At 45.7% G+C, this 18,610-nt stretch overlaps 1 protein-coding gene across 3 annotated transcripts in view; it reads left to right on the forward strand.

Moving 5' to 3' along the window:
- The window catches only part of LOC141108078 (beta-1,4-galactosyltransferase 1-like), a 524,736-nt gene that overhangs the window by 137,060 nt on the left and 369,066 nt on the right, over positions 1 to 18,610 (forward strand). For all 3 annotated transcript variants that reach the window (XM_073599317.1, XM_073599307.1, XM_073599325.1), the window contains one exon: positions 3,428 to 3,660. In XM_073599317.1, the coding sequence (XP_073455418.1) occupies positions 3,428 to 3,660 (233 nt within the window). The remainder of the gene's footprint in view (positions 1 to 3,427; positions 3,661 to 18,610) is intronic.

The following is an 18,610-nucleotide window of genomic DNA, read 5'->3' on the forward strand; positions in this document are numbered from 1 at the left end:
ACTTGATCATGATATACTATTATTACCATGTTTTTATTTCATTGTAATAAGAAATACGTGTTTCATAATCTACACATTCTCAAGAGTAAGGCCCCATTCGCACCTCAGCGTTTTAAAGCTTGAAGCTCCAAAACGCTTAAGGAGAAAAAAAAAAAAAACAATTATTCTCTATGGGGATGGTTCACATCTCCACTCCAAATCACCTAAAACTAAATGCCTCACGCTCAAAAAAGTTTTGGAGTTTTTTATTGTAGCTTGAATCAGGCAGGATTGAGCGTCTTTATTCCCATAGAAACGCACCATTCGCACTTTTTGTTGCATGTTTTTCTGCTCAAATTAAAAATTGTAAAACATAAAGTAGCAGTAGCAGGAGCAGTAGTAGTAGTAATTCAGCTAATACTAATTCTCATACAGCTAGTGCTAATTCTTCTGCAACTACTGCAAATTCTTCTGCAGCTACTGCTCATTCCCATACAGCTAATGCTCGTGCAGGTGTACCAGCACACAGACAAGCTCAGGCTAATATCCAGTGTGCACTGACACGTAGGCGCCTCCTGACCACCCTGTTGTCTTACCGCGTATTACCCCGTCTCACCTTGACTACGTCCCTGACTGTGCCAGTCACCTGCTATCAAGCTACTGGCACCCGTACTTTTTTGAGCCTTGTACCTCTGTCACCACATTCGGGGTGCTCTGACCAGAGCCACAAAGGAAGTCCTCTCATCAACTCAGCCTCCAACCAAGGTACAGGACACTCTAACCCCTAATCCTAACCCTAACCCCAACTCTTAACCCTAACCTTAATTCTAGCCCCTTACCCTAATGAAAAAAGATAATAATAAATTAATAATAATAAGTAAAAAAGAAATAAAAGCTAAGGGAAAAGCTAGCAAATCTGAAAAACCTAGCAACAAATGATACAACAGATGATAGTTTTCTCTACTGGTTAATAAAAAAAACGCTCAAAATTGCAAAATGCGCAAAAAAACCACCCAAAAAACACTCAAGGATGCTACACTCGGGTGTGACTGCAGCCTAAGATAGCAATAGTTAATGTATGTACAAAATATTTTAGGTAGTATAATTAATATTTTGATGTGGAACGCTGTATATAAAAAAAGAATTCATCTTGTTAACCAAGGTTTAAAGCGGTTGTAAACCCTAGGACAAAAAAAAAACCCTGCAAGACAAAGGCATAATGAGCTAGTATGCATAGCATACTAGCTCATTATGCATTACTTACCTGAGATCGAAGCCCCTGCAGCCGTCCTCGTACACCGCTCTGGTGGCCGTCATCGCTCCTGGAGTTACTTCCAGGTATCGCGGGGTCCGGCACTGTAAATGCCGGAGCCCCGATGACATCGCTCCCGCACATGCGTGTGGGAGCTGCCGGTAACGGCACGCTCACTAAAGCAACGGCACGTACGTGCCATTTCTTCAGTTTGCTTCAGTGCGCATGTGCCGATGACGTCGGCACATGCAAATACAGGGGATATCCTCAAGACCTTTCAGGTTTAGGAGATATCCAGGGTAGCTACAGGTAAGCCTGATTATAGGCTTACCTGTAGCAAAAAGTGTGTTGTAAGGGTTTACAACCACTTTAAAGGATAAGTTCACCCTTCTTAAAATATTTACACCCACATTCAGGGTGAAACATGTAACACATTACGAACGGACTGGTCCCCTCACCTCCTACGTGATCTGACCGTTGGGACCCCTGCTAGCTGTCACAATTTTAAAAAAAACGTGGCTAAGAGGGGAACACTGCAATGCTTTACAGGCTACAAAAAATTATTATTATTATTATTACTTTTTTTACTTTGGAGGATAACAGTGAACTATTATTTAGATGATTTGTGCCTGTTTGTTTCATATTCCACTCCTGATGTCATAACCTTTAGATTAGAGCTTTATTTTTTCTTCTTTTGGGTCTGGTGGCAGCGGGCGGGTGTCTACATCTGGGAACATTGTTTTTTATTTTTAATAAAGGAATTGTCAAAAACTGTGTCTGTGTTCTTATTTCTTTTTTTCTTTTTTACACTTCTTTTTTGGTGAATGGGTAGGGGTAAAATGTACCCCATACTCATTCACATGGGGGGTGGGATTTGGGGACCTCTTCTTAAAGGGGGCTTCCAGCTTCTGATAAGCCCCCTTCCAGCAATCCACAAAAGCACAGCCCAGGGCTGTGGGGAAGAGGCCCTTGTTTCATCAACATGGGGACAAGGTGCAAGGTGCTTTGGGGCGGGGGGCAGAGCCCCCCTGCCCCCCGCCCCAAAGCACCCCCCTATGTTGAGGGCATGTGGCCTGGTATGCCTTGGGGGGGGGGCGCTCACACTGCATGCTCGGATAAGGGTCTGGTATGGATTTTGGGGGGACCCCACGTCATTTTTTTAAATTGTGGCTTTTTTTAACATTTTTGTATTGCCGGCAATGTTTTTTTTTTTTTCATTCAGCTGTCAAGCCCCTTGACATTTGATGACTCATCCATTGCTAAGGACTCTGCAGCCAGCTTCCCGGCCCACTCCTTAACAACCAGTTATTCACTATGCCCTGATTGGGTAAAGGTTTTCCCAATCAGGGCTTAGAATGCACTGTGCAGCACGCAGTGCATTGTGAGTCACTCGACAGGCGAACGTCCCACCAAGCGACCCACAAATTCGGGTGTGCGCTGAAAGGGCGAACAGGTGATGATCAGGTTGAACTTTTACTTGGCTGGAACTGTTCACCCAACTCTATTGCCTGCACTTTGATGGCTCTGAACCTGGAAGTTCTGAGAGAAGAGCACTCTAAAATCTCTAATTTCTATTTTAAATTTGGAAAGTGATCTCAGTTATGCTGCGTACACACGGTCGGAATTTCCGACAACAAATGTTTGATGGGAGCTTGTTGTAGGCTCTATCGGACATTTTCCATCGGAATTTCCGACAAATAAAATCTGGATCTGGATCTCAAATTTTCCGACAACAAAATCCGCTGTCGGAAATTCCGATCGTGTGTACACAATTTCAACGCACAAAATTCCACGCATGCTCGGAATCAAGCAGAAGAGCCACACTGGCTATTGAACTTCATTTTTCTCGGCTCGTCGTACATGTTGTATGTCACCGCGTTCTTGACGTTCGGAATTTCCGACAACATTTGTGTGACCGTGTGTATGCAAGACCATGTGTATGCAAGTTTGAGCCAACATCCTTCGGAAAAAAATCCACGGTTTTGTTGTCGGAAAATCCTATCCTGTGTACAGGGCATTAGACCTTTTTTATCTCCTGCTCAGAGCAGGATTGCAGGCACCAGCCAGGCCCTAGGCACTTGTTTATGTCATGTTATGGGTGATTCGGCTCTGATTCTCAGATATTAAATGTAGCATTGCAGGATGTAATGATCTACTCTAAGACTAACTTAAATGTTTTTCTCCATCGTATTACAGGTCCTATAGTAATTAATCTGGAGGAGGACATTTCATTTTTACATACCATTTCAGAAAATCCATATGTGCAGTTTGGAGGAAGAGCGATACCTCAGCTTTGTAAGGCTCTGCAGAAAATTGCCATAATTATTCCATATCGTAACCGGGAACCCCATCTTAAAACGTGGCTGCATTACATGCATCCATTTCTACAAAAGCAGCAGGGAGAATATGGAGTATATGTGGTGGAACAGGTAACATTCATTTTTGCTTAATTTATACAAATGCCCTGATTTACTGAAAAGGGATGCAAGGTGAAGAGAAGTAAAACTAGTTCTAATTTAATAATGAATATAACACTATATTATACTAATAAGTAGCAGTTACACATGCTTAATTACTACTGCATGCCACTTGTGTATATCATAAGAAGCTATTTATTTCTGTATCTGTCTATACCTTCCTGCATCTTTTAGCCATCAATTGCATATCCTATTTATTGAGAGAGGGGTAGAGAAGGAAGCGCCACCTGAGTGTAGTATTAACAAATGATGTTTAATGACACCAGGTAAAAACACACTTACAGGATAAAAACATATAAAAGGCTAATCTGTATAGGTATGTGGTCCTCGGTGTTCCCTCTGATCCTGTGGTGGTGACACTGCAGGGATGCTGGGCTGCAGAAGGTGGATTACCAGCCGGGAGCTCCTTCTGTGGCCATCAGGAAGAGACTAGGGGCCTTCTCTCAACCTCCCTGCTAGCTCTCCTCCCTGGACGATCCCTCCCCTGGATACCGAACCCGGAAGCAGACGGACGACCTGTGACGTCATGCACGCTCCACGTGCACTCCACGCCGGCCCCTAGTCTCTTCCTGATGGCCACAGAAGGAGCTCCCGGCTGGTAATCCACCTTCTGCAGCCCAGATCCCTGCAGTGTCACCACCACAGGATCAGAGGGAACACCGAGGACCACATACCTATACAGATGAGCCTTTTATATGTTTTTATCCTGTAAGTGTGTTTTTACCTGGTGTCATTAAACATCATTTGTTAATACTACACTCAGGTGGCGCTTACTTCTCTACCCCTCTCTCATCCATCACAGAGCCAGCTCTCTGAGGACAGCAGCCGCCTAGCCTACCAGCCTACTTTAACCATTACATTACCGGTTACCACTTAACCCTTTAACTTCCAGCCTGTCCCCTATGGACTAAGTTGCTCAGCCCTTTATATCTCCTGTTATATATGGACTTGTGTGTTTGCGCTTACAGTTACCAATACTCTGTTTATCCTATTTATTGATTCTAGCAATTTTAGTAGTGTGTTTGAGCTAAAAAAATGCCATGTAGCTCTAGCCTTACAATCAACCACTTGTCTATTAACCATATATTAGAATTTAGTTGTTGATAATATAGATAAATGAATGAATTGATGAATAATTTCTTTATATTATTGTAGCGGGCACCTACTTTTAGGTAGGTGACCCTTTTTGATAACTTTCTATGCCAGGTAAATTTAGACAGGCTTGTGCTATTACAGCAGGCCTGTTGTTGTCAATTGCCATTTGAGTGGCAGGTAGTTTATGTGATAGTCTAGACCAATCATTGATTTGCTTGGTAACTCTCGGGACTCTCATATAAAAAGGGGGTCACGTGGTGTCCGGGAGTCTCGTGTCCATTCCTGCGCTGAGGAGCGAGAGAGCCAGCCTGGTTACAGGAGAGGGAGGTGGAGGTTTTTCCCCTCCGGGGAGCCAACGGAGCTTCACCTTTGCGAGAAGGGTGAAGGACCAGTCCTCATGGAGGAACGGACGACATCTTACAGCATGTAGTCGCTGATGTCCTTGGCCGCCCCTGCGGGGAGGGGAGCGGGCCACAAAGCGGAAGGAAACTGGGTGATCGATTGCATAGGAGCAACACACAGGCTATTGATCAAGTGAGTGAAAATCCTAAGGGAGAGGTACTGCTCAGAGGTTGAGGGATGTTGGTACGCAAGTCAGCAAGACAGGTGGTTGTGGCCTGTGACTTTGGGTTAAGCATTGCCCTGGGATTCCATTCAGCCAAGCGGGAGAGGTCATTCAGAGTGACTCTTGTCGTTTTTTCTATGTCAGAAATCTACCTCCATATTCCCTGATAAAGTAACTATCCAGTTTTGAATCGCTGTCACCCGCAATGCTGTATGTTTTTGCAAGTGAAGCAAGGAAAAGGTCAGAAATTAACCAAAGAGCATCTCAAAGGAAACCCTTCCCCCATCCCAGTTTATGTTGATGAATAAAGCATTAAGAAAAAGCATTAAGGACTGTGACTTTTGAATCTGTGGGCTACGAGAGTTGGGTGGTAAACGTGAATTACGGATATAACAATTATTAAGCCGCTCCTTCGGGGGTAAGCGCTGCACTATTTAAAAAGAAAACATTATATACTAAAACTTGTAGTTTGGCATCAACATATATGTGTAGCTCCCCCCTGGGGGCAGGGTGTGACCTCCAGAGGCAGAGAGCAAGCTAGCATTTACCCCAGGGCTGAGTCCATGGCTATAATGTGTAATTTGGAACAGAAATTGGGCACCAGTCACTTTTGATATTTTTAAAGCTTTAATGCAAAACTTGGAAGAAGGTAGTAGGAGAGAGGATTAGGGGTCTCAGATACCAGTTGCAGATCACTTACAGACTCCTTGGATCCAGAAAAGAACAGCTTGACAGTACCAGAACCTTTAAGCCGATCCGGCAATACTGCAAACAGGTTTTAGATGTAGGCGGGTCCTCCAAGCGAGTCACCAGGCCCTGCTGAGAGACCAGCTTTCATCCTGGCTCTCTCCAGCAAGGGTCTTCCCCTGGATCTTCTCAGCTTGGCTTGGCTTCTTCCACACAGGCAAAACAGCCTAAGGACCACCTCACGATTAGTAGGCCCCAGACAGGCTTCTGGCCCTACTTGCAGAGCTCACTTTCAGCAGCACATCCTCAGGCCAGAAGGGCCTGAGGTAAGAGAGAGCAAACATTTGGCCCAGCCCAAATAAATATCCTTTCCCAGAATGCACCAGTGGCTAAGAACCTCCTACTGGGCTGGCTGGAAGAAGAATAGATATTCATAGCTCAACCTAGTTGTACTTCTCATACTGGCCTATGGTACCAGTGACACCTACTGGCGACAGTGAGAAATGCACAACCTAATTGAGATTTTGGAAAAGACCAGATAAACTAATCAGTCTGAGCTCTCTATAGCCTAGCCATAAACTACATTTACATGATAGCCCCAGTTTAGGACCAAGGGGCTACATTTGTTACATTATCCATTTCACACTCTCCTTGTCTCCTACATCCCATGCTGCCAACCCACAAACCACTACCCGCAGGAACCTTCACAACCTCAAACCTTCCCTTCTTCACTCTGCTACTGATGGCCTTTATGACAAAATCGCACCCCTGTCCTGCCCAGACCTAACCACTTCCATCTACAACACCACGTTGTCATCCTCCCTAGACGTACTTGCTCCTCTTTCTACACGCAGAACCATCTGCCACAACCCTGGCAAACAGACGACACCAGACACCAGAAGTCTCAGGAGATACAGCCGTGCTCTTGAGCGAGCATGGCGTAAATCTAAATCCCTGCAAGATTTTACCCTCTACAAATTTGCCCTTCTCAAATATAACTCCTGCCTCCACACTGCTAAACAAACCTATTACAACACTCTCATGAAAAGCCTCTCATCCAAACCTCGTCAACTCTTTTCTACCCTTAATTCCTTACTTCACCCCCCACTGTCCCCACCCACCAATTTGCTTACCGCTCAACATATTGCCAACCACTTCAATAGCAAAATCAACACAATTTGCAAGGAGATATCCAGCATTTAAATTCCCCCCCTACCCAACATATCAGGTCCAACACCACACTCAATACTCTCCTCCTTTTCCCCAGTTACCACAGAAGAAGTTGATAAACTCCTCTCCATGGCCCACCTCACTACCTGCCCCCTGGACCATGTCCCCTCTCAATTACTGCGACCACCTTCCCACTCTATCCTCAACTCTCTAACCCACATCTTCAACCTCTCCCTCTCCTCCGGCACCTTTCCTTCCCCGCTCAAACATGCACTGGTTACCCCCATACTCAAAAAACCCTCACTAGACCCCACCTGTTTGAATAACTTAAGACCTATCTCCCTGCTCCCGTTTGCCTCCAAGCTCATCGAAAGCCTTGTTTATGACCAAATGAGTCGCTACCTCACGGACAACAACCTCCTCGATCCCCTACAGTCTGGCTTCCGCCCACAACATTTTACTGAAACTGCCTTACTAAAACTCACCAGTGACCTAATAACTGCCAAAACCAATGGCCACTACTCGTACTTTTAGACCTCTCTGCTGCCTTTGACACAGTTGACCACCTGCTCCTCCTCAGCAAATTACACTCCCTTGGCCACCGTGATTTTGCATTATCCTGGTTCTCCTCCTACCTATCTCAGCGCACTTTCAGTGTCACTTACAACTCCATCTCCTCCGCTCCCCTTCCTCTTTCTGTTGGGGTACCCCAAGGCTCCGTCCTTGGGCTTCTCCTTTTCTCACGCTATACCTCTTCCCTGGGCCAGTTGATAACCTCCCATGGCTTCCAATTACACCTCTATGCCGATGACAGACAGATCTATCTCTCCACTCCTCAAGTCACCCCCTCTATCTCCTGACGGATCTTAAACTTGCTGAATGACAAATCGGTATGGAAGTCACACCACTTTCTCAAACTTAATGTTTCTAAAACTGAGCTTGTTATATTTCCTCCTTCACGGTCCCCCTCCTGTGACTTCACCATTAATATCAACAGCACAACCATTGGTCCCTCCACACATGCCAGAGTCCTGGGTGTAATCCTTGACTCTGACCTCTCCTTCAGCCCCCATATCCAATCACTGGCTAAATCCTGCCGCCTTAACCTCCGCAACATCTCCAGAATTCGACCCTTCCTGACTAATGACACCACAAAGCAACTTATTCACTCCTTGATTATTTCCCGCCTCGACTACTGCAACTCTCTCCTTAATGGCCTACCCTTAAGCAGGCTATCCCCCCTTCAGTCTATTATGAATGCTGCTGCTAGACTAATACACCTCACTAATCGATCCGTGACTGCTGCTCCTCTCTGCCAATCTCTTCACTGGCTTCCCCTACCCCACCGTGTAAAATTCAAAATGCTAACCATAACATACAAGGCCATTCACAACATCGCCCCCATCTACATCACCAACCTCATCTGCAGATATCGCCCAAATCGCCCCCTCTGCTCCTCCCAGGACCTCCTGCTCTCTAGCCCCCTTGTTACGTCCTCCCATGCTCGCCTTCAGGACTTCTTCAGAGCCTCTCCCATCCTCTGTAATTCCCTGCCCCAGTATGTCCGATCAGCCCCTACCCTGTCCACATTTAGGAGATCCCTGAAAACTCATTTATTCAGGGAAGCCTATCCCACACCCACATAACTGTCCCTGAGCCACCCCCATCAAATCATTCTTTGCAGCTATTACCTTTTGTACCACCACCCCCTCCCTTTAGAATGTAAGCTCTACGAGCAGGGCCCTCCTGTACCTTTTGTATTGAACTGTACTGTATTTGTGTTGTCCCCCTTATACATTGTAAAGCGCTGCGTAAACTGTTGGCGCTATATAAATCTCGTATAATAATAAGAATTTGTATCTGTGGTGCCCAATGGGTGGTACCATGGGCACTCTCAATAACAGTCAGTGCCACATCCCAAAATTATAATGTTTTTGGGAATCGGAAATATGGACTTTAAAGGCACATACACATCAATCTATATTAAAAAAGATACATTTTTTCACTTTTTAACAACATCATAAACCCTTATACAAAATACCACCCAAAAAGATGTATAAAACTATTGAGACATTACTAGGCACTACATATCCCATGGTGTGATACATGTATACCACACACAAGGAGGCTTGTCTAGATTTAGACTATGTATTTCAAGTTCCTACAGTTACTGGGGTTCCACTACACCATCAAGGATAGCTCTACATGTTTCACAACCTAGTCGATTCTTCAGGAGCCAATAGAGGAAAATAAATAATAATGTATATATGTTTTAAGAGTACACAATTGATTACATATACATAACACAGTTCGATCCGTGTGTGTGACTGGACACCGGACTCCTGGGCAGCTATAGTAAAAGAGAGAGCAGACACTATACAGTAGCTGCCCAGGAGTCCGGTGTCCAGTCACACACATGGACCGAATTGTGGAGCGACCTCTTGGGCAGATGCTGACGGAAGTGCCTTACCCCTGACTGTGTGGACACAGCTGCGGAAGCCTGACTGTGTGGAGCCAGCTGCGGGAGCCCGACAGATCAACAGATGGGACACTAAGAGAGTTGAGGAGGAGTTCCATCTACGGTTACCCACACATGCCCATTACCCCTGCAGGGTTACACTTGGTGAGTGGGGACTTGACGGGGGGAGCACTACCAGTCACCTGATTTGCCGAGCACTGAAGTCACCTCAAGGAATATAATTGGCCTTTTTGCAATTACACTTTTATTATCATATTTTGGGACTTGCACGTTGATTTTTCATTTTTTATTTTTATTTTTAATATATTTTGTTTTTATATGGTTGGACAGTCGGTTAGTTACATTTGTGTAACACGTATATGTTTTAGGTCTTATGTTTTTTGACCTGATGGACACATCTATTCATATATCATTTTTATTTTCTATTATGTGTATGTTATTTTTGGTTGACCACTTATACTACCTGCTTATATTTGCTTCATATGCACTGATTATTTGTTTAATTACACTTGTGCGTGTTTACGCTTATATTCATCACTGCAGGGTACACATATATACACTTAGTCCTTATAGGACAGGTACACATATATAATTTAGTCCATATAGTACAGGCACTCCCTGTTTTCCTTTGCAAACAGGGCACTCACCCACTACTTTCCTTTATACTTAACTTGTGCAATAGGGTAGCGCCAACCACCCCACTTTCTTACCTCTACTCACCGTAAGTTCCCTTTGGAACCCAATAGGGATGGCTACAACCCGTTATTATCCTAAGCGCGGAGCATATCACATATTTAATAGTCTACATCTAGACAAGCCTCCTTTTGTGCAGTATACATGTATCACACCATCCCTGGGATATCTAGTGCCTAGTAATGTCTCAATAGTTTTATACATATTTTTGACTGGAATTTTGTATAAGGTTTATGATGTTGTTAAAAATAAAAAATGAATCTATTTAAAATATTGATTGATGTGTATCTGCCTTTAAAGTCCATATGCCTGATTCCCAAAAACATTCTGTTATGACTTGAAGTTTGGGTTGACTGACACTTTATAAAAGTGACAGTATGGTTGCATTTTAGGACAAAGCAGGAGTAAACACATACCATGTGTAAGATCCTAGAAAACATAGAAAACGATGTAAAGATTTGAAGCATGTTCCAAATCTAAGGTCCGTCAGACTTTCAACAGAAAAAGTCCGCTAAAGGTCCGATGAAGCCCACACACGGTCAGATTGTCTGCCGGATTCGGTACGTCGGACCAGTCCGGTCGAAAAGTCCGCCCGTGTGTACACGGCATAAGGGGAGATTAGTAATAGGAAGATAACATTGTTTTATGCTCCCAGTTCAATTCCTTTGAAATGTCAAGAACACAACAGCATTTTTGGCAATATCAACATATATTTTCTGAACTTTCTGAAAATGGTCTTAGCCTGAAATAAGAAAACTAAAGTAGCCAACATATGTACAGACTGTTAGGCTGCAGTATATTAAAACCAAACTCCAGCTTTATCTTCAGTTTTGCATAGTTGTACAGGCTCCTTTCTTGTACTGAAATTGATTGCAATGATTTTCCAGCACACAGTAAGGTTATCACAGTGTACGTTAGAAACTGCAGCAATTCTGACAGAGCCAGCCTCATTCCCTGGCTGGAGAACATCCAGCATCATATAGCACTTTCCTCCCTAGTCCTACTGCCCTGGCTTGCCTCTTAATTTGTTGGATTTCAGTCCTTTTAATCATGGAGGCTCAGCATCACATGTGGCCAGCGTGGTCTTTTTGCAAATGCAATCCGACAAGAAACACCCACTTTTCCAAACTGGCACCCATCAAGGTATTTGGATATTTGTATACCTCCCAAGAGCCAGACCACTGCTTGCGTGAGGGCTGAGGGCTGTTAAGGCCCTGTTCACACTGTTGTGCAGCATTAGCACACCTTATGCTGTGCGTTAAGGTGTGTTTTGTCAAGACAGCCCATTAATTTTTTAGATGAACTGCCTAATGCAACAACACATACCAAAAAAAGGTGAATGCAGCAGAGACCCAATGATAACACCGCTGGGTGTAAAATAAAATATGTAATGAAAACAGAAAAGATTTATTTCAAGGGAGAAGAACCAGGGAAGGCAAAATATTAGCAGATTAGGTTCGCCAGGGTGAATGATATCCAGACCATGGAAGATCAGACTGCAGAGCAAAAAAAAAAAAAATGATACTACTGGGAAGAATTTAAATACTCATCCAAATATAAGAACCCAGAAGTCTTCCCTTCCGTCCTTTCCACTTTACTCCTTCCTTCTGTGCAACCACCCAGACAAGTCTGCCGGGGGGTCTAGTTCCACATGAATTTCCCCATCCTCCCCCTTTCTTTTCACTTAGTATTTCTTTTCAAATATAATTTTTTTTTATTAAAGCTCAGGGAGGGCAAAGCCCAGGTATAACATCAATATAATGCAATCGTGAGCAATTCCAAATAAACAATATACAATTTGTTCATCAATTAAATCTGCATACAGTGGTATCAAAAGCCCACATAGATGTAATTAATAGGTATGTCTAATATAGGTTTCTGCATTTCTTATCGTTAGACATGAAACAATGCATAGTAATCACAAGATGAGGCATTAGACCGCCCAATCCCCCTGTCTTTTTAATGTATTTCCAAAGATCAGAGTAGAAAGAGAAATAAATAGAGGAAAAAAAGAAAATCGAAAAAGAGGGGCGGAGAAAAGGTGGAGGGGGGAAGGGGTGTCCAGGCGGGGAAGCATGCCAATGATGTAGGTCGGCAGACTAAGCGTACACTAGCCACTTGCCTACCAGGAGCTTACACCCCCTTCCTGCCCAAGCCATTTTTCAGCTTTCAGCGCTGTCGCACTTTGAATGACAATTGCGTGGTCGTGCTACACTGTACCCAAACAATTTTTTTATCATTTGCCTCACACAAATAGACCTTTTTTTGGTGGTATTTAATCACTGCTGGGTTTTTTTTTTTTTTAAAAAAAAAGAAAGACCAAAAATTTTGAAAAAAAAAATGTTTTTTCCTTTTTTTCTGTCAGTACATTTTGTAACTAAGTAATTTTTCGCCTTTACTGATGTGCACTGATGAGGCAGCACTTATGGACACTGATGAGATGGCACTATTGAGGAGGCACTAATATTCCGCACTTATGGGCACTCATAGGTGGCACTGATATGTGGCACTGATGAGCACTGATAGGCGGCACTGATGGGCACTGTTGGGTGGCACTGATGGGCACTAATAGGTGGCACTGGTGGGCACTGATAGACGGCACTGGTGGGCACTGATAGGCGGCACTGGTGGGCACGGATAGGCGGTACAGATGGGCACTGATGGGCATTGATGGGTGGCACTGATGGGCGACACTTAACAGTAGTCTAGCTTTTCTTTTCTTAGCTCCTGGCCTTTTATGGTCCCTCAGGTTGGAGCCCCTTCCCACCACCTTCCCATCAAATTCTGTTTCTTAGACCTTACCTTGCCATTCCATGCTGTGGGGTTGTACACAAGCCTATAACATAATAAAAAAACGTAGTGGTTTCACTGACTAATGCATGTTAGTGCTCCTAGCTCTTCCTTACTATTATGCTGGCAATTATATTCAGTTGAATTTTTTAACCTGGGCATTTACCGTATGTCTTTTGACACATTGAAGCTGTGTCTGTTTCCATGACCAGTGTAGTTAAGATATCACCAACTTATCCTAACCCCATTTTTACCCATAACTTACCCAAACCACTTTCCCCTGCCCCCCACCAATGATAAGACCACACATGAGTTTTGGAGTTTTTTGAGTTTAAATGGCCATAGCAGCCTTTTATTAACAAAACTTAAATAATTACCAAATAACATTTTATAACAGTAACTTTTTTAAACATACAGCTTGTTGGTCTTTGACGGCACCCCCAACTTAACAATTTTCCACCAATACACTGCAGGATCTTTTTACCATACCAGGCCTCCAGCCGTATCACAGCTCGGATACAACCCCTTTCCCGCAGTGCAACCATAACCGTATTCCAGCATACAGTTCCACTGGAATACCACAGAGGGGCCCATACCACCGATGAGCCCCCCACCACTTCCATCACATATGTTATCTGCCACCATCAAAGACCAAGGACACCGCCACCGTCCGCAAGGATAACATCTTACCTTTAAGGGCCCCTCCACACCCGCAGGGCTCGCTGGTTCACATCCTGAATATCCAGCGCACAAAGATCAATTCCCACACCTGACAGATGAACTCCATCACCCCGCAGGTATAAACTCACATTAAGCTCCAACTCCATGTGTCTGATAACCAAACCCCCATTCCGTGCAACAAATCTACTCACCACTTTGTTTTATCCGCTTTTTGTTTTGTTAATCCTCATAACCGATCTCGCCATGTGCCAAGTAGTCCGCGCAACTATGGCAATCAAACCCCACCGCTCTAAGCCATTTCCGAAAAAATGCCACGAACTGGAACCTGGATAAGTAAGACCCATCCTCATGCAACAAGAACGGCCCACCCTTATTCGGACGAACTCCCAGGAAAGCCCTTACCCCACTCACCGGGCAAACTCCTGAGCCAGACAGGGGAAACAGCTCAACCCTCATTCCTTTTCCCCTCTGACCCCTTTTGGACTTACTCAACCATAACACCACCCTGTCTTCTGCTGCTCCCACATCCTGGAACATAAAACCCCCCGCTACCCGTTTTGATGGGTTCACCAGCTCGCCCACCCGAAATGACCTGAAAAATGCAAGCGAAAAAGCGGCTTTAAACAGAATTACCTCATAAACTGATGAACACACATACTCCAACTGTTCACACATGTCCTGAAGGATCACAAAGGAAACCGGCCTACGAGTGTCTTTTCTGTAGTGGCACTTGCTATACCCTTTTATCGCTTGCTTCACCCAAAAATCTTTTGTGAAATCCGGCCGTCCTTGCAGCTTGAACAAAAAGGCTAAACTAGCCATCTTTTTTGCAATGACCAATACTGAACCCCCACCCTCCATGTGTCTAGAAACAAAATACATCACCAACAACCTTATCTCGGACTCACCCAGCTCAGCTCCCACCAGCCGTACCAATTCAAACCACTCACTTCATAAATTGGAGTAAGTCGCCCAAGTTGACCCGCTTACCGACCTCCTGATCCATCCCACGGTGACTCCAAGGCAATCTCCCAAAGCCATCCCAGGCAAGAAACCCCTTCCTTCTTTGCAGACGGAGCCAGTTCCCTGAATCTGTCCCACTGAAACCGAGACAGTGAGTCAGCTAGCGTGTTATCAATGCCTGGGATATGTACAGCATAGAGAAAAATATTCAACTGTAAACAATGCAGCACTAAGTGATGCAACAACCGTATCAGCGGCTGTGATGACGCAGAGATCCGATTGATGACTTGAACCACCCCCATGTTGTCACAGTTCAACCTAATCTTCAAATATATGCACGCTTCTCCCCACAGCTCCATTGCCAGGACCACTGGAAATACAGGCAAAATTAAACTTACCTGATAAGGACTGTAACATCCGGAGTTGGACCTTACTCTGCCCCATCCTGAGATTATCTACCTTGTCAGTCGGCAACCAACACTCCATGGCTCCAGAATCACTCACAGCACCCAGAAAACTAATTTCTGTAGTCGGGCCCTCAGTTTTTTCCACCACCAAAGGAACGCCAAACCTACCTGAAATGTGCTGCAACATGGACAAGAGAATCGCACACACATTAGAGGAAGGAGGTCCCACACACAGAAAATCATCCAGGCCCGACACGTCCCTCACTACCCATTCCAGAAATTAACTGAACATCTTAAACATTGCACAGGAAATGGAGCAACCCATGGGCAGACATTGATCTACATAAAATTCCCCTTGCCAACAGCATCCCAACAGCCTAAAACTGTCCGGGTGTAGCGGCAGCAAACGAAAAGCCGACTCAATGCCCGATTTTTCCATAAGAGCACCCTGTCCATAGCGCCTAACCCACACCACCACAGCATCAAAGGAAGTGTTAGACACTGTGCATGCTTCAGGGTCTATGGAATCATCAACAGACCCCCCTTTTGGAAACGATAGGTGATGAATGAGCGGAAACTTGTTCGGTTCCTTCTTAGGCACCACCCCTAATGGCGAAACTACCAAATCCTTCAATGGCTGAACCTTATATGGCCCCCCATGCGCCCCAGCGCCACTTCCTTTTCCATTTTTTTCTAATACCACCCCCGGATTCTGTAGTGAAGACCTCAAATTCCGCGCAATAGGCGGCAAATAAGTCAAAGAACATGGTATGTTGAAACCCTCTGAAAACCTTGATTCCAAGCAGCTTTCCTATCCGGGTACCTACTTAGGAAAGGCTGCATTCTTTCCACCATCACCGGAGTCCTCCCTCTTGTTCGCAGACTCCCCGACACGCTTCCCTCTCTTGAAGCATCGGGACAGGGGATGATTTCCCCCGCACCCGGAGCACTCGTGCTTAAATCGGCATGACCCCTCAAACTTACAGGACCCTTCGTTAAATGGCCAACACACCCTGTGCTTTTTTCCGGCCAGCAGTCCAGAGGCGGGTGTTCCCCTGGACCCCCTGAAGAAACTGGTTCGGGGCCCGTGGCGAAGACATAAGGCGCATCCAAAGGCTTATGTCTTTGTGATCCCACCGTAGTGTAGTGACGGTCTAACGTTGCCTAAACTGCTCATCTTACTGCAGCCACTCGGTCCCCCCATACACCCTATAAGCCTCACCTATAGCATCCATATATCAGAACGGTGCCAAGTAGTGTTCCGGGTTCTTCTCCCCTTTGACGCTGGCCATGATGACGAACGCCTGCAGCCAATTTGCAAATGTCCGCAGGGTTAAACGGTACCTCCTCTTCTCCTCATCCACCTTCTTTGAGTCATCGGGCTTAACCCTATCCAAATTAAATTTTTCCAAGGGGAGCAATGAGAAGATTTCCACATACTCACCCTTAAAGATCTTGTCCCATACCTCTTGTTTCAAGTGAGCCCCCAATGGCTTCGAAACAAACGTAAACTTCACATTTTGCGGCATCTGCAATTCTTACCACGTCCATTCTGACAGAAGCCGCCAGTTCCCCACTTTCCCCCCGCCATACTCACCGTCACCACTCCCGGCGTACCCGCCGGGCTGTCCGCCAGAGCCGCAGGGGTCCCCCCGTTCCCAGCCTTCTCTTTACTCCCGCCAACCCACCTACCTGTGATGGCACGCCATGCCTGCCTGAAAAGAGTTGGACCAGGTCCTGTAACCCTTTCACTAGATCCTGCAGCTGCCCTGCTGAACCAGAGGCGGCGGGTGGATCACTTGGCACCCGCGAACTAGTCCCCTCCCCCCCATAGCCCTCTGTCTAGCTACTGCCATCACCATGGACCCCCACCCCCTACTACTAACAAACGGCACAAAACATCCGATACATCTACATTTGCTAAATAGGCAGACTTACTGGGCTGACCCCCCCGTTGCACCTGCATCTCCAGCTGGCATGCGATCTTGCTGTTGTTCCCTGTCAGATCCTGAGACTTTTCCCTCAGATCGAACCACAGGGGCCAGCAGCATAGGTGTCAGCAGCCCCCTAGGCCGCTAAAGTACTGCCCTGGGCCTGCCCCATCCACATCTGCAGCGCTGCACCATCCGGCGTGCATGGCTCCCCTGGTAGGCTGGTAGGCCTTATCCTCTGTCCTCCACCCTCACGTGTCCCCCTGCCACTCCGTTGGGCCCCAAACGCGACTGGTGTACCGCTGCTCCTCCCACACCGGATCTCCCCCCTAGATGGGATAGGTGAAATGGGGGGGATCATGCCCTCCACAGTCTCCTGAGTCCCGATGTGCAGGCAAGGAACGGGCGCCATTGCGGCCCGTAGCCCCGCCCTGGGCTCCGCCAGCGATGAGGATTCCGTCAGGTGCCCCCCTGGTCGAAGCCGTTGTGTGCTTTGCCGGCGGTGCCGATGGGTCCACTAGTGGGCTCCTGGGATGGCGCTGAGCCCTGCTGGAGGGGCCAGAGGGGCCGGGCGAGAAGCGCTCAGGAGGCCGCGACCTCCGCGCGCGTGGGGAAGCCTCACCTCCAGTGGACGACCCCTCCACCTGGTCCTGGATCAATGTGGCCACTTGGCTCTGTAGCCAGTCTTACCCCCTAGTAGCTGCCGCCACCCGCAGGCGTGCTAGAATGAGGTCAACGTCCACCATGACAGAGGAGCAGCGTGGACAAAACTGCCTCCTTCGGTCTCACCCGACTGAATTGCTCCCGGAAGTCCCCGCCTCCCCTTTTATGTAGCTCCTCCCCTTCACAAACCTTTCCACATCCTGCCACCTCCCATTCACTTCTCATCTACCTTAACCCCTTGTTGCCTCACTTTCCACCTTGTCATGCCCGGCCCTCCACTACTTGTTTCTTTGCTCTTTTCTGTTCTGTTCTTTTCTGTTCCACTGTTACTAATGCCTGTTTCTTCCTGTACTGGCGAAACACTCAAATAAAGAATGTTTGAAAAATATTAGCAGATTAAACTCCAGCTTTAAATTTTTGCTCTTGAATTTAGGTATCATTTTATGACACTGACTGTCATTCAGGCTGAAAAAGTGTGGATATAAATTTCTAGCGGAAAAGAGTACTGTGGGGTACAGCTCCAGATTTAGATACTACATTGCAGCAAAAAATCCTTCTTTATCTTTAAATGGGCCTTTATGTTTTTATTTTACATTCTGCTTTAAATTTTCAAAATGCAAAAAATATACAATGTTAAATTTAAACCTATTTGTTGCTTACTAACCTAAAGGATAAGTTCACCTTTTGAAAGAAATAGTAAATGCAAATAATCTTGCAGGAAAAAAAAGTGCATTTATTTTTTTCCCCTAAGAAACCTGTAAAGCATTGCACCTGTGAT

This window comes from Aquarana catesbeiana, linkage group LG01 (assembly GCF_042186555.1).
Source record: "Aquarana catesbeiana isolate 2022-GZ linkage group LG01, ASM4218655v1, whole genome shotgun sequence".
In the NCBI taxonomy this organism is placed as follows: Eukaryota; Metazoa; Chordata; class Amphibia; order Anura; family Ranidae; genus Aquarana; species Aquarana catesbeiana.